General features: G+C 44.4%; 1 protein-coding gene across 1 annotated transcript in view; it reads left to right on the forward strand.

Moving 5' to 3' along the window:
* Positions 1 to 17,500, forward strand: part of dok6 (docking protein 6) — a 54,683-nt gene that overhangs the window by 26,086 nt on the left and 11,097 nt on the right. The window contains exons 3-6 of the mRNA XM_027021402.2: positions 2,450 to 2,564; positions 13,326 to 13,445; positions 14,962 to 15,151; positions 16,245 to 16,383. Coding sequence (XP_026877203.1) covers positions 2,450 to 2,564; positions 13,326 to 13,445; positions 14,962 to 15,151; positions 16,245 to 16,383 — 564 coding nt within the window. The remainder of the gene's footprint in view (positions 1 to 2,449; positions 2,565 to 13,325; positions 13,446 to 14,961; positions 15,152 to 16,244; positions 16,384 to 17,500) is intronic.

Below are 17,500 nucleotides of genomic sequence, written 5' to 3' on the forward strand. Positions count from 1 at the left end.
ACAGTGGCAACTTGGCAGTGGTGGGAACCAGCAACCTTCTGATTACTAGTCCAGTACCTTCACCACTAAGCTCCACTGCCACGTCTCAGGTGGAATGAAGCTACAGTGTGATGGATGAGATCTACTTTTATGTTGAGGAAGAATCTTGAGGTCATCGGGTTGGCAAGAAGGCTGAAAGAATATGGCAAAGTAACTTCATCCACAGACTTAAACACCCGCAGGGTCTGTCAGCTGACCAGGCCAATACCTCATGTTGCTGATTTTTGACAGTTTTGTGCAGATACTTTATTTAAATTAGTCACCTGTCCTAAAACATGCAAAAGAAATTCAGGAGAAATACAAGAGACAAGGTTAGAAAACGTGAATTATGGCTCAGTGTCTAAAGTGCCAAGCATCCACAGGGAGAGGAGGTGTGACTGATGGTGTGACTGACGGTACGACAGGAGAATGACCTGGGTTGTGCACAGGGCAACACTTATAGCCCTTGTTTAATATTGCACATATTGTTTGATATGGTACTTTTTCATTTTGCATTTCTTTCTAGCATTGACTTCTAGAAGAATCCTTCAACTCTACTGTACTGGCTAGGATGTGTTCTATGAATAGATGATAAAGCACTTTTGTAAGTCGCTCTGGATAAGAGTATCTGTTAAATGTCGTAAATGTAATGACTTCAGACTTGTGGAGAGCCTAGTAGCTCAAGGCTTATGTTTTGGAGTTTCTAATTGTTTCTACTGGATAAAGAAACCGTGTTCTTCCAAAGCCCAGAGGAGACTGAGAGCTTTGGCTGGCATTTAGCATGTGTGGAATAAACCTGAGGGTTGTTTGTAAACGTGCTCACGTGCATGTGAGAAACGGGTCTGGGGATGCAAGGTTGTGAATCATCTGGGTTGGTGCTGTTTAGAGTTCTTTCATTCCACTGTCTCTGGAATTAATTAACTTTCACTGCTCAAAGAGCTCTGAAGAATATGAAATGGAATATCAAATCTAAAATTATGCAAAATACCCATGCATATGAATATTCTGAAATATTGGCAGGTAATATGAAATAGTCTTCACCCCCACCCTACACACACACACCTTCATTGGCCCCCTGGAGAGACTGTCTCATCTCAAGTCAAAAGTACCATTTCTGTACTTCATTGTCAACGCCAACAGTTATGAATTTTGGCCACAAAACAGCAGGAGGCTGTGGTTAGTGTGTAGTCTTCCTTTATGGCCATTTTATTTTCAACAGGAAGCTGATAAAACCCTGTGGGTTACCTGTTCAAAAACACAGTAAGACTCCCAAGCACACAACCGAGGATATAAGGGTAGTCATCTGCTATAAGAGAACAGATGAGTTAGTCTGGAGGCCGCAAGATGGGACGAGTTTTGAAGAAGCTTTTAAAAGGGTAGTGTAAGGAGAGAGGCGTTTTCAGACAGAGTGTCTGTGAGGATGTGGAACTGCAGAGAGAATGTTGGAGTCCCAGCAATGCCTGAGAGCTGGGTTTTAAGTTTCAAGTTTCAAGTTCGGTTTATTCGTCACATACATAGTCATACACAGTACAACACGCAGTGAAATGGTGGAGAGTGCCATGTTTTAAACTCATTTTAAAATGAGTTTCAGTGAATTAGAAGTAAAACCAGTGTTTTGTTTGAGAACCGATTGTGCTGCTGTGTGTGTGTGTGTGTGCGTGTCAAAATATACAAACACACTCACAGTCCTAAAGTTCTCCTACAAGTGACGGGGAGAAATGACAAATCTGCAGGCGACACAGAGCCCTTTAGGAGAGCTTGGGAAAAGTCTGGGTGAACTCCTGATTTTGTAAGACGTTAAGGTGGTTGTGTCACACTGAAGACTGACAGCACCCGGGAGATTGGGAAACTCTCTGAGCAGAATGCTGAGTTTGCCTTTACCAATTTAATTTTGCTCCTTTTTCTTTTAATTTACTTTTTTAAAACCCTTTTTACCACTTTTTGCTGAAGTCGTAGTCTAGCATTGTCAGTATTCGTTTGCCTGTTTCCTCCATCGTACCAGCAGGGTAAAACATTTGCAGGAGGGATTCTTGCTTATGCTGCAAAAATGAAATAAAGTCATAACCTTTCATGTCAAAGTAGAGTGAATTTATTACATTGATATGTGTCATGATGTTTTCCTTGTGCATGTTTAAAATCTTTGAAAAATGAGGGGAAAAAAAGATTTTAAAAAAGTGCTCATCAAATCCACAATTTCCCTTCAGTTAAAATCCAGGTGCTCTGTGGCTATAATGTGTATTTTTATAGATTTGGGATGTTTTGTGAAGTCATATTTATGACATATTTATGTCTCCACAGCCAAGCGGTCTTCGGTTTGTGGCCAGTTTTGCTTTGAGCAGATAAACGTTTTCTTTTGGCATCGTTCTTCTTTTGATGTTCAGTTCCCTCGTTACTTTCATTTGGGTAATGAGTTATGTCTTTGTTTCTGTAGATCACCGAGCTACACAACATCAAGGGCATTACCAGAATGCCACGGGAGACCAAGAAACACGCAGTGGCAATTATCTTCTCCGACGAAACATCCAAGACGTTCGCCTGTGAGTCAGGTAAGTTCTCTCTGCTACCTCAGAAAGTCTTGCTCATTTACTGGGATGGCAGACACAGAAAAGAGCCAGCAGAAGTTAGACCGGAGGAAGGAGTCTGCGTCTGTGCGCCTCTCTCCCGTACAGAAGGAGAACAACTTTCACATCACACAGAATTAGGTATTGGGTTCATATGAGATTCAGGCTATTCATACTTTGTAAGTTGAGATTGTGACCCACGTTTTAATGCAGTATGGAAGATTGTTTACTGGTCGTAAAGTGGGGGACAGAGTGTGTGCAGACTCTTCTGTTTCTGGCCAAAATGTTCCCAGTTCAGTCCGTCATCCTGCGACAGTAGAGAGAGGGAGCTGAAGGATTATGTGGGCGGACTTGGTGCAGGTCTAAACCACACCTTGATTTATGGACTCGAGTCTTTGGAACAGTGCAGACCCAGTTCTGCACTAAAAGGGATTTTCAGTGAAGGATCTTCAGAATGTGAACGTTTGTATGAATTAAGGCACAACCCACACCTGAGAAACGGCATCGGTGAAAAGGTGTAAAGGTTGAATGCTGGAGCACACGCTGGTCTGTGTGTGGAGGGAAAAATAAACAAACACGTCACTTCACTCCTTGAGCTCTACTGGCCTGAGTGCCCCTCTGCATGTGAAAGCCCAAAGCAAATTAAAAATAGAATTGCCAATTAATATTGAATTTGAAGAATTAAAGTAGCTCTAAGAAATGATTTAGTTAGCTTACTTGGAGCTAGAACGTCATAAATCTGTATGATATATAATATAAATAGAGTAAAGGCATCTATCAGTGTACTAAAATGTGTTTAATACAGGGAGTGTCTGCCATGTTGGGGTGGGGGCAGGTCTCTTAGGGTGTGGGAGGTGCTGTCCACGTCAGTCACGGTGGAGGGAGGGTGGAGGAAGTGATGATGAGGCGGCAGCAGTGTGGAGATCCTGCTATGATCTTCATTAGCACCTCTCGAGTTGTCTGTATGTGGCTGCCAGAAGAGGAATGTTGTTCTGAATTCATTTAGCACACAAATCTCTTCTGCACTTGAAGCCAAGGGACTCCCACCGAGAACGAGAGCGCTCTCGCGAGTGTTGTGCTGAACAACGACTATGCAGTAGGACAGGTAATACACATATACACAAACACACATATTTCTCGTCTCAAGTACGCTGCCTTTTTGCATTAATATGCATCATTTGCAGTGCCTTTTATGACACGGAGACTCGTTTGACTTATTGTGACGAATATGTTTACTCAGACTGGGCTTAGTGACCTGGACAGCCCGTTGCTAGCGCACACGACCTCTGCAGTTGTAGGGTGTGTCCCTCTGGCACTGGTACATGTGTCCAGGGTGTCCGGTCCCTCAGAGCAGGACCATACGGTGGACCAGCAGATCACACAGACACCACAGGCAGGAATACGCCTCCTGTGACCCTCTGCACATGCACGCAGGGGATCTGACCTCACTAGGATCTTGTCTACTCTGCAGAGCTGCACCCACTAACGTTTAGTGGTTCAGTTCTCTTTAAGCACGCGAGCTGTTCTCCTCACTTAACTGTAATTCTGCATAATTTTTGTTTTTGCTTCTTTCCCCCAGATAGACACATGCATTCTTTCTCATTTATTTTATTTTGTCTAGTCATCACAAATACAAACCTGCTAGAGTACAGGCCTGTTCACTGTTGGCCAGCTCTGTGCAGCCTGGCTAAATTATCAACAAGTGATTTTCCTAACGAGGAATCCTATTGCCTACGGCTGACTTCACCAAACCGAATCTCTCTCTCTCTCTCTCGCTCTCTCTCAGTCTCCCTGAGTAGGAATCTGTTACAGTAACAGATGTCTAAGAGTCACAGACAGGCAGAACTGGGCAGCCGCTGGTCTCTGAGATGTCCCATGCCTACTGGCTAAAGAAACTCACAGCTCTGCATCACGTCTAGCAGATCTGATGAACCAGCTGCTCAGATCTAGCTCCAGTCAGGGCAGGACGGGACAGTGCTGGTCATGAATGACTCAAAAATGGCCAAACACGTCGGATTACAGTCCAGTAATGTGCCTAGTAATCACAGGGATTCCAAGAGCAGACAGACTGTCCTAAGTGTTAGCTGGATAAAGGAAAAGAAAGTGTTTGGTTCAGAGCTACACAAGGACACGGCACGCAGTGACACATGGCCTAGCACCATAATAAATCAGGACCATGTCTGAGAAATGTTCTTTGACTTCTGCCATGATCTTGAGTGTTTTTTGACCAATATCCAACCTGAACACAAAACAATAGAAAATACAGCACTAAAGAATCTGAATGTTTTTCTCCTCAGTCATAACATTTTGGAAAAGTTTCAGTCAGGATTTAAATTTGGTCGCTGTACAGAGACGGCATTACTCAAGAGTATCACTTCTTATATTGCTCAATCTTTCTGCTGATCTAGATACAGTAGACAACACCGTATTAATAGACAGACTTGAAAAAACAATTCAACTGTCTGGAAATGTGCTTAAGTGGATTATGATTTATTTTTTAACTAGTAGAAAATATTTTGTCATTATAGGTGATCATATTTCCCAAAAAATCTGAGATATTTTATGAAGTTCCTCAGGGGTCTTTTCTTGGATCCCTTGTGTTCTCTCTATATATGTTGTCATTTGCTCCATAGCCATGCAGACAACATCCAGCTTTTCAGATCTACTGAGCCATACAGCACTGCTGTTCTAAATGTTCTGACATACTAAAGAGTCAGTTCATCCTGTTGGAACTGATGCAAATATAGACAAAATTATGAGAAATGTTAATTGAACTGCCTTTTTAATTTGTGATATATATATGAAATGGTGAAGCAGCTGTTTGGTTTTAATTGCAAAAAATGGAAGAATTTACCAAGAAAGATTAGATCAGTATCATCAGTACTTTATATGTCCTGATTTTGTTGTATTTGTATCACTGCTTTTATTCTTAATTACTGATGGTCACTCTGTGATTTTTGGTCTATTTTTACTGTTGATTATTTTGTTTATTTTCATGTCTTCTGTGTCTAGATGTGATTATCTGTGTCTGGATGTGATGATCTGTGTCTGGATATGATGATCTGTGCCTAGTTGTCTAGATGTGGTGATCTGTGTCTGGATGTGATCTGTGTCTAGTTGTCTAGATGTGATGATCTATGTCTAGATGTGATGATCTGTGTCTAGATGTCTAGATGTGGTGATCTGTGTCTGGATGTGATGATCTGTGTCTGGATGTCTGGATGTGATGATCTGTGTCTGGATGTCTAGATGTGGTGATTTGTGTCTAGATGTCTAGATGGGATGATTTGTTTCTAGATGTGATTATCTGTGTCTAGATGTCTAGACATGATATGTGTCTAGATGTGATGATCTGTGTCTAGATGTCTAGATGTGGTGATTTGTGTCTAGATGTCTAGACATGATCTGTGTCTAGATGTCTAGACATGATCTGTGTCTAGATGTCATTGCTCTTATGTATGTCATCATTTCATTGAACTATTTTACATTTATTTTCTCCCATTTTCTATTTTTTCTATTATTATTATTATTATCATTATTATTATTTATTCTATTATTATTGTTGTTGTTGTTTATTCTATTACTATTATTATTATTATTCATCTGGAACTCAATGGAAAATTCAAGAACACTAGAAATGAACTGTGACAACTGCTCAGTTGAGCCTAAAGTGTTGATGTGATGTATTGCTGTAGATGTTGTAGGTGTTGTAGTTGTTGTAGTGTTGTATTTCTTGTAGGTGTTGAAGTGTTGTAGGTGTAGTTTTGTTGTAGATGTAGTGTTGTAGATGTTGTAGTTCTTGTAGGTGTTGTAGATGTTGTGATGTAGTGTTGTAGATGTGTTATAGTGTTGTAGTTCTTGTAGGTATTGTAGATGTTGTAGTGTTGTAGATGCAGCACCGTCCCCACTGGTCTGCATAGACATGAATCCTCTCAGCCAGCTCGTCAGTAAGGATGGGCACAGATTCAGGAGCAGACTGACCATCAGCCCAGTCCTGTATGCCAAGACAGAGAGACACTGACTCACTGATCCACCTTAACAAGATCTATCACAGGGAGAAAGCTTGATAAGTGCATTCTGCTAATAGCAAAAAGGAAAAGTGGTCAGGACGGAGGTAAGTGAACTACCACAGGACCATATAACAGACCTGGAGAACAGCTATAAATATCTGCGAATTCTCCAGTCAGCTGAGAGCCAGGAGGCAGAAACGAGAAGGACAGAAACACAGCACCTTCAAAGGGAAAGTCAGGCCCTCAACAGATGAATGGGAATAATAAAAGCTTGACTAAAAAACAGCACAGAGGCACTGATGATGGCAGCGCAGAGACACTGATGATGGCAGCGCAGAGGCACTGATGATGGCAGCGCAGAGGTACTGATGAAGGCAGCGCAGAGACACTGATGATGGCAGCGCAGAGGCACTGATGAAGGCAGCGCAGAGACACTGATGATGGCAGCGCAGAGGCACTGATGATGGCAGCGCAGAGGCACTGATGAAGGCAGCGCAGAGACACTGATGATGGCAGCGCAGAGGCACTGATGATGGCAGCGCAGAGGCACTGATGATGGCAGCGCAGAGGCACTGATGAAGGCAGCGCAGAGGCACTGATGAAGGCAGCGCAGAGACACTGATGAAGGCAGCGCAGAGACACTGATGAAGGCAGCGCAGAGACACTGATGATGGCAGCGCAGAGGCACTGATGAAGGCAGCGCAGAGGCACTGATGATGGCAGCGCAGAGACACTGATGAAGGCAGCGCAGAGACACTGATGAAGGCAGCGCAGAGACACTGATGAAGGCAGCGCAGAGACACTGATGAAGGCAGCGCAGAGGCACTGATGATGGCAGCGCAGAGGCACTGATGATGGCAGCGCAGAGACACTGATGAAGGCAGCGCAGAGACACTGATGAAGGCAGCGCAGAGACACTGATGAAGGCAGCGCAGAGACACTGATGAAGGCAGCGCAGAGGCACTGATGAAGGCAGCGCAGAGACACTGATGAAGGCAGCGCAGAGACACTGATGATGGCAGCGCAGAGGCACTGATGAAGGCAGCGCAGAGGCACTGATGAAGGCAGCGCAGAGACACTGATGATGGCAGCATTATCAAAAAGTTGGAGAAATGCCATGGACTAAAAGAGGCCAGAGAGAAGGTGGAAGGTCAACACCAAGGTTGTCACTGTGGTGACTGTGGTGACTGGGGCAATCTCAGTCCAGAAGAGCGCAATCCTAGGAACAGTGAAAACACTGTTATGGACCCTAAATCTCCCACACCTCTGGTAGATCACACACACACACACACACACCCTCAAACTCCCACACCTCTGGTAGATCACACACACACACACCCTAAATCTCCCACACCTCTGGTAGATCACACACACACACACACACCCTCAAACTCCCACACCTCTGGTAGATCACACACACACACACACACACACACACACCCTCAAACTCCCACACCTCTGGTAGATCACACACACACACACACCCTCAATCTCCCACACCTCTGGTAGATCACACACACACACACACACCCTCAATCTCCCACACCTCTGGTAGATCACACACACACACACACACACCCTCAATCTCCCACACCTCTGGTAGATCACACACACACACACCCTAAATCTCCAACACCTCTGGTAGATCACACACACACACACACACCCTCAAACTCCCACACCTCTGGTAGATCACACACACACACACACACACCCTCAAACTCCCACACCTCTGGTAGATCACACACACACACACACACACACACCCTCAAACTCCCACACCTCTGGTAGATCACACACACACACACACACACCCTCAAACTCCCACACCTCTGGTAGATCACACACACACACACCCTCAAACTCCCACACCTCTGGTAGATCACACACACACACACACCCTCAATCTCCCACACCTCTGGTAGATCACACACACACACACACACCCTCAATCTCCCACACCTCTGGTAGATCACACACACACACACACACACCCTCAATCTCCCACACCTCTGGTAGATCACACACACACACACACCCTAAATCTCCAACACCTCTGGTAGATCACACACACACACACACCCTCAAACTCCCACACCTCTGGTAGATCACACACACACACACACCCTAAATCTCCCACACCTCTGGTAGATCTCACACACACACACACACACACACACCCTCAAACTCCCACACCTCTGGTAGATCACACACACACACACACCCTAAATCTCCCACACCTCTGGTAGATCACACACACACACACCCTAAATCTCCAACACCTCTGGTAGATCACACACACACACCCTAAATCTCCAACACCTCTGGTAGATCACACACACACACACACACACCCTAAATCTCCAACACCTCTGGTAGATCACACACACACACACACTCACCCTCAAACTCCCACACCTCTGGTAGATCACACACACACACTCACCCTCAAACTCCCACACCTCTGGTAGATCACACACACACACACCCTCAAACTCCCACACCTCTGGTAGATCACACACACACACACCCTCAAACTCCCACACCTCTGGTAGATCACACACACACACCCTAAATCTCCCACACCTCTGGTAGATCACACACACACACACACACACACCCTAAATCTCCAACACCTCTGGTAGATCACACACACACACACACCCTAAATCTCCAACACCTCTGGTAGATCACACACACACACACACCCTAAATCTCCCACACCTCTGGTAGATCACACACACACACACACACCCTAAATCTCCAACACCTCTGGTAGATCACACACACACACACACCCTCAAACTCCCACACCTCTGGTAGATCACACACACACACACACCCTCAAACTCCCACACCTCTGGTAGATCACACACACACACACACACCCTCAAACTCCCACACCTCTGGTAGATCACACACACACACACACCCTCAAACTCCCACACCTCTGGTAGATCACACACACACACACACCCTCAAACTCCCACACCTCTGGTAGATCACACACACACACACACCCTCAAACTCCCACACCTCTGGTAGATCACACACACACACACACCCTCAAACTCTCACACCTATGGTAGATCACACACACACACACCCTCAAACTCCCACACCTCTGGTAGATCACACACACACACACCCTCAAACTCCCACACCTCTGGTAGATCACACACACACACACCCTCAATCTCCCACACCTCTGGTAGATCACACACACACACACCCTCAATCTCCCACACCTCTGGTAGATCACACACACACACACCCTAAATCTCCCACACCTCTGGTAGATCACACACACACACACCCTAAATCTCCAACACCTCTGGTAGATCTCTCTCTCTCTTCTCTGGTAGAAGGTATGTGTGTGTACAACATATGATAGCCCATTGGAAGGATGAGCCAGGAACTACAATACACTTACTGTAAATACATATAAAACTGCATTGTTACAAATTCATATGTTCATATGTTACCCATACATCATATAGCATATCTTGTACACACATATATCGATAGTGCTGTAAACTGTTGTGTTTTTGGTATCACTTTGATATACGCTCAAAGGCCTAGTTAGGGTGAGAGCAATGCAACTGAGACGACTGGGAGCTGAGCTCTTCTACAATACCTCAGGAACGGACCTCAGCAATGGACCTTCTACATTCCCAGTGCATCTTTAACCAGCATATTCCAAGAGCAAACTGAAAGTGTGTACAATCCCGTGGTGTCTTGGGTCTTGGGCATTTCCATTTTAACATAATTAAGCATCAGGCCACTTGACAAATGCGAGTGTCTGTGGTCGATAAGGATAATGTGGGTGAGCTGACACTAGAACAGTATCAGCCTGGCATGTGGCTTGCTTGATTTCCTAATGATGTCTAGTAGATCTTTGAATAAAGATATGAGGGGGGGATAGTTAACGTGAGGGGGGATAGTTAACGTGAGGGGGGGTAGTTAACATGAGGGGAGGTAGGTAACGAGGGGGGGATAATTAACATGAGGGGGGATAGGTAACGAGGGGGGGATAGTTAACGAGGGGGGGTAGGTAACGAGGGGGGATAGTTAACATGAGGGGGGGATAGGTAACGAGGGGGGGTAGGTAACGAGGGGGGGATAGGTAACATGAGGGGGGATAGGTAACATGAGGGGGGATAGGTAACGAGGGGGGGTAGGTAACGAGGGGGGATAGGTAACATGAGGGGGGATAGGTAACGAGGGGGGGTAGGTAACGAGGGTTCCAGCTTACAATTGAATATTTACCGTTACAGTTTATCAGTTTCCCTGATTCAGGGCCCGAATGGCCTGTGGGAAGAAGCTCCTCTTCATTCTCTCTGTTGAAAGCGAAAGCGCTTCCCTGACCTCAGCAGAGAGAAGAGTCTATTGTTGGGCTGGGTGGGGTCCTTCACAGTCCTCCTGGCCTTGGTCTGGCACCGCTTGTAGTAGATGGTCTGCAGCTCAGGAAGTTCCGTATGAGTGATGCGCTCTGCTGAACACACCACCTTTTGGAGTGCTTGTCTGTCCTGCTTGGCGCTGTTCCCAAACCAGACTGTGATGTTCCCCATGAGGATGCTCTCGATAGTGCAGGTGTAGAGGTTCCGCAGTACCTTGGAGGGCAGTCTGAAGTCTCTTAGGCGTCTGAGGTGGTAAAGACGCTGACGAGCCTTCTTTGCCAGGGAGTTGGTGTGGCGGGACCAGGACAGGTCCTGCGAGATGTGAACACCAAGGTACCTGAAACTATCTACTCTCTCCACCGTGGTTCCACTGATCCTCACAGGTTGGTAGTGCTGCTCCTGCTTCTTGCTGCAATCCACGATCAGCTCGCTTCCCTCGAGGCCTTTTCCTCGCGTCGAGTCCTTTATTCTGCCTCTGAATCTCTGTCGGCCATCTTGGGTCTGGGGTCAGAGACGGCTTGAGGTGAGTGCTATGTAGATTAAGAGAAATAAGGGCGTCTATGCTGTACGAGAAACGCGTCGTGGTGTGTAGAGAAGGGCTGCGGAGAAATCAGGGGTAGCGGGAAGAGCGAAAAGAGCGAAAAAAGTGTCAGGTGTGGACGAAGCAGTCGTGACGGCAGCAGACCTCACCGGCACCATCTTGGCATTCTGGGGGGGGAGATAACTTGGGGGGGTAGATAAGGTGGGGGGGATAGGTAACGTGAGGGGGATAGGTAACGTGGGGGGATAGGTAACGTGAGGCAGAACGGAGGCGTAGGTTAATTATACCAAAATTGTTAAAATCAGAGACTATCTTAATAAAGCACTAGTTGTAACTGTGGCAAAACTGCCGAACTCAAACTGCAGAAGACAAAACTGTGGCACTGGTTAATGCACAATTAATTTAATTTTGCAGCTCAAGTGCACTGCAGTGAAAGAGGACAAGAGTTTGAAGAGTTGGAGTTTGTTTATCCAAATTTACTGTCACAGTCATAAACGACCGTCAGCATTTAGACACTCTTAAAGGACCCTTGTAAAGGACCCTGGGGGGCAGCCATACAAAAACGACAAAGCCAGGACCCCACAGTGTTTGGGAGCCTGACAAACGTGGACTGTCATACAATCACATACAGCCAGACTTCAGCTCTCTGCTGATGACCTGTCTTCACAAGAATAAGTACATTAGAGAAAATAAATACATTTGGTATACAATCATAAACAATTAAATTTATAATAAATAAATAAATACATTTAATTATTCAAATCCTTAAGAACTCTGGATGAGTAGTGAAAGCGTTTTTTTTTTTTTACAGGTGTTTGGTTTTCACTGATTAGAGTGGACAGCAGGTTCCAGTCTCCCCATCGTAGGACAAACTATGTTAAACTCTTTGCTGTGTGTTCACTGCGTTAAACTCTTTGCAGTGTAGATGACTGTATTTAGCTCTTTACGGTGGGTGTTTTCATTAGACTGTATTCTTCGTGGCTGAAAACTGCCGATCAGTTTTTGGTTAGCACTTCATCTGTGTTCAGCATGGTTTATCTGTGGAGCTCAGAGGACTGATGGAGCTACCTCATTCAGCCTGCTTGAAAACAAAACCACTTTGTTTTGGTTTGGGTACCAGAGTACCAGAATATTGTTTTTTAAAGTGTTATTAATGAATGAGAATCAAGATCGATCTCTTACTAATGGTGCAAACTGTGTGATAACTAATGGTGTAACTGTTATTACTGATGGTGAGGTCTGTGTGATAACTAATGGTGTAACTGTTATTACTGATGGTGAGGTCTGTGTGATTATTAATGAAGCTGTATAGGCGAATAGTACATGAGGACTCTGGGTTGAGTGGGCCGTGATTTCTGCTGTCTGGTGTTTTTGAAGTAGTGAGCAGTGAACTCATCAGTTTCTCTACATCGTTTCTTCCACAGTGCTCTAAGTATCTTTGTTGCGCCTCAGCCTGGATGTTTGGATAATAGCCTATTTACTGCTCTGAACTGAACGCATGATCCTGGCTCCCGCCTCTGTTTAGGAGATTAACGTTTTATATGCAAGTGGCGTGGAAAAGAATGGACAACATGGAAGGGGAGAACATCAAACACTCGACAGTTTGGTGTTAAAGAATGCTTTCTGTTATTGCTGACTTGAGTATATTGATTTTTCTAGTGCTTGTCATTACTGTCTTTTGTTCTTGACTGCACTCAGAAATATGCAAGAATTTGCCTTTGCTATGAATGTGTGTGTGTGTGTGTGTGTGTGTTTGTGTGTGTCTGTGTCTGTGTGTGTGTGTGTCTCTCCACAGAGCTCGAGGCTGAGGAGTGGTGTAAGTTGCTGTGTTTGGAGTGTCTGGACAGCAGGTGTAATGACATCAGCCTTGGTGAGCCAGACCTGCTCGCCGCCGGTGTGCAGAGAGAAGAAAGTGGTGAGGATCCAATTAGATGCCGAGCTTTCTGGGAAACTCCCACTGCCATAGCCTCTAATTGATTCCATTACAAGAACCAAATGTGTTTGTTGAGCTCAGCCCTCTCTGTCGTGCTCATGAATCTGCCTTATGGTCCCAGTGAGGGCCACAGAGCTGCAGGTAGCTGTGAATGAAGCTCATTGTAGAGACAAATGAGATGAGATTATGGCTCTTAAAGCAGAATGAATGAGGTGAGATCCACCGAACGGAAACTGGAACGAGCGATTGATAGAGAAACCACCACTGATTTAGTCTGTGCTAATCTAGCTACTGCTCACATAACCTGTGCATGTGTGTTTGTGTGCATGTTTGTGTATGTGTGCACAAGTGCATGCGTGTGTATATGCACCTGTGGCTTTGCACATAGATGTGTGCCCATATTTATTTTTTGTATGTTTGTTTGTGTTAGTGCGCACACAAGTACACGTGTATTTGCGTGTGTGTGCAAGTTTGTGTGTCTGAGTGTGTGTGTGCGCGCACCTGTGTTTGTGTGTGTGTGGGTGTGTGTGTGTGTGTGTGTGTGTACAAGTGTGCAAGTATACTTGTGTGTTTGTTTGTGTGTGTGCATGCTCATGGGTGTATGCTGGTCCATGTGCTCACAAGTGTGTGTTCTGTACACGTGTGTGTGTGTATATATGGGTGCATGTGCAAGTGTATGTATGCGCTGTTGTGTAAGCACACGTTTTTGCTTGTAAGCACATACCCACTGCAGTCAACCTGACGACTACATTTCTCAAGTCCTGCAGCTGAGAGGAAGCGTCCCGTCTTTACATTTCAGCCAGATCCTCCCTAACAAGGGCTTTCAGTAATTGGATCAGATGTACTTTTCACAATCTCTCCCAAAATAGCCCATACATTACACTGCCTCTCTCTGGAAGGAGACCTGGCATGTTTTGAAACATTAGGCATCATTAGTAGCTGTTCATTTAGATGATGAAGTGCACTCTAGACCTTTCACAGCTGATGTGGTGGGCTGAGTCTAGTTGTGGTTGGGAACTCCGTCTGCACTTTAACCTTCACTGCTATCAGTCACGTAAGAGGTGCATCTCAAACAGGGGGAAAAGTTATATAATAATAAATAGAATAATAATTGTGTAGGGATGTCTTAGCCCTCTGTGGAGAGTTGTGCACTGTGAGTAACACGTTTCTCTCGCTCCCCTTTAAGTGAAGTCCCAACCAACTGACTGCATAATGTGCAAACGCTTCTGGGTAAACAGAAATGGAAGACTTCCACATTTCTCGAGTTCCTAAAAACATGTAGAAACTGTACATAAAGATTTATTTCACGGTTATTTCAGTCAAAGAGAAGATCTTTAATTTAGGAACTGTTTATCCTGAAATATATTTACCATCCTTAAACCGATTTAGCAGTTTCTTTTCAAGAATTGTCTGTGGATTTCTGAGTTTTTGCTGATTTTCAAGGTGTGATGTGCTGAGAGAGGTTGTTTATGAAATCTAGAGTTTTGTTTGTTTCCAGAGAGATTTAACGTTTATCTGATGCCCACTCCAAACCTGGACATTTACGGAGAGTGCACAATGCAGATCACACACGAGAACATCTACCTGTGGGATGTCCACAACACTAGAGTCAAACTGGTCATGTGGCCTCTCTGCTCCCTACGACGATACGGACGACATTCTACCTGCTTCACCTTTGAGTCTGGCAGGTACACTGCTCATCTCTTTATGAAGTGTGTGTGTGTGTGTGTGTGTGTGTGTGTGTGTGTGTGTGTGTGTGTGTGTGTGTGTGTGTGTGTGTGTGTGTGTTATTACAGTGTGTGTTATACTGTATGATGTTATAGCGTGTGTTGTTATTATAATGTTATTATAGTGCATGTTGTTATTATAGTGTTTATTATTATTATTATAGTGTGTGTGTTTATTATAGTGTTGTGTGTGTGTGTGTGTTGTTTTTATAATGTGTTATTATTATAATGTGTAATTATAGTGAGCATTATTATGTTGTTATTATAGTGTGTGTTATTATATTATGTTATTATTACAAATGTTTAGTTAAAATATGAATCACTTTAGCTGTGTTTAAAGGAACATTAGGTACCTGCAAAAGACTGAGAAGTGGATATTTATTTAGAAAAATATCCCATTTGTCTGAATAATGAACCCATTCCTCTCCCTGTTGTTGAGAGCTGGGCACAGTGTTAGAATGGCAGTCCAGATGGCAAAAACCCATTTCCAAATGAGCTTTGAGCGATAGCTGTATGGATCCAGCCTGTAGATGACATTGGTGTGTGGACGCAGAGTCAGGCTGAGATTGGGCGCTCAAAGCACTCTGGCTGCACCATTGATTTTTACTAGTAAAGACAAGAGGCCTTTTTCTTTCCATTGAACGAGCGAGTGTCTAGCGATGACGAGACGCTGCATAAATACACGAGTTAATAATGCTGACTGGTAGTGACTGCTCTCTGTTTGTTTTGGATGCATCATCCACTGGTGAGCTTGAACACGTAAATGGCCAGGCAGTTCAGCAGGAAGCGCCGCAAACCCGCTCCTTTTCTGTGTGGAGGTGTGGAGCTTGTCTGGAGACGGCAGGCTCAACCCCCAGAACCTCATCTGCCTCCAGTGTGCATTAGTTGTTGTGTATTAATGAACTAAGTGCTACAATGAACACGGTGTCTCAGGTGGATGTTAAGGCACCTTGTTTTGTCAGTAGTGAGGTGTCTCTTTCGCCACCTCGGGAGATGTAATTTTATGCAGTGAATGGTTTGAGTGTGGCTGTGATTCACGCACGCCTTTTCACAGGATGTGTGATACGGGAGAGGGCCTCTTCACGTTTCAGACGCGAGAGGGAGAGGTGATCTACCAGAGAGTCCACGCTGCTACCCTGTCTATTGCTGAGCAGCACGAGCGTATGATGTTGGAGCTGGAGAAAAATGCACAGGTAACACCAAGGACACACTCAGCCCTTACATACCACGCAGATTGTGAATAACACCCAGCTAGTTGGATTTCCAGTGCAGCAAACACTATTAGTACACAATGTGAGCTATTGTGTGAGCCAGTGGAATTGCAGCCTTTCTTTTCCTGGTGTGTTCAGGATAACTGGAACGCACACTGCTCAAGTGCTTCTTAATTAGCTGTGGCATTTTCTAACATTATGCAAAAAGAGGTGAATTAAAATCTGAAGTGGATTGTGTTTTGTGCTTTTTGCACTTTGAGTGTTGTGCTAAATGTTGTGCTTTTTAGTATAACTATCAGATTAAGAACTTTATCCAGGATATCACTATGTGTTTAATAATACCATAAAGGTGTCTGATAATACCATAAAGGTGTCTGATAATACCATAAAGGTGTCTGATAATGCTATAAAGGTGTCTGATAATACCATAAAGGTGTCTGATAATGCTATAAAGGTGTCTGATAATGCTATAAAGGTGTCTGATAATACCATAAAGGTGTCTGATAATGCTATAAAGGTGTCTGATAATGCTATAAAGGTGTCTGATAATACCATAAAGGTGTCTGATAATGCCATAAAGGTGTCTGATAATGCTATAAAGGTGTCTGATAATACCATAAAGGTGTCTGATAATGCTATAAAGGTGTCTGATAATGCTATAAAGGTGTCTGATAATACCATGAGTCATGAAAAAAACAGAAAACACTGAGAGGGTTTTAAAATACAAAATGAAAAAAATAAATATAAACCTGGTAAATCTACAATGTTGACAGACCAGGGTGCTCTTCTTAAAACCAACAAACAAAAAGCTTGTAGAGTTTTAGGACAAAATCTAAATCCTCTGGACAGAAGAGACAAAGATGAAAGTGAGTGAAGGAAAGATAGATACTGAAATAAAAACACATGCTACATTTACCTGTGAAACAAGCACACTGCCTGTGCTGTTACAGCACTGCCTGTGCTGTAACACGCACTGCCTGTGCTGTAACACGCACTGCCTGTGCTGTAACATGCACTGACAACTTTCTATCTAACTCACAGCACACTCAGCACACAGTGACGCACACTCAGCACACAGTGACGCACACTCAGCATACAC

Source organism: Electrophorus electricus, chromosome 5 (genome assembly GCF_013358815.1).
Source record: "Electrophorus electricus isolate fEleEle1 chromosome 5, fEleEle1.pri, whole genome shotgun sequence".
In the NCBI taxonomy this organism is placed as follows: domain Eukaryota; kingdom Metazoa; phylum Chordata; class Actinopteri; order Gymnotiformes; family Gymnotidae; genus Electrophorus; species Electrophorus electricus.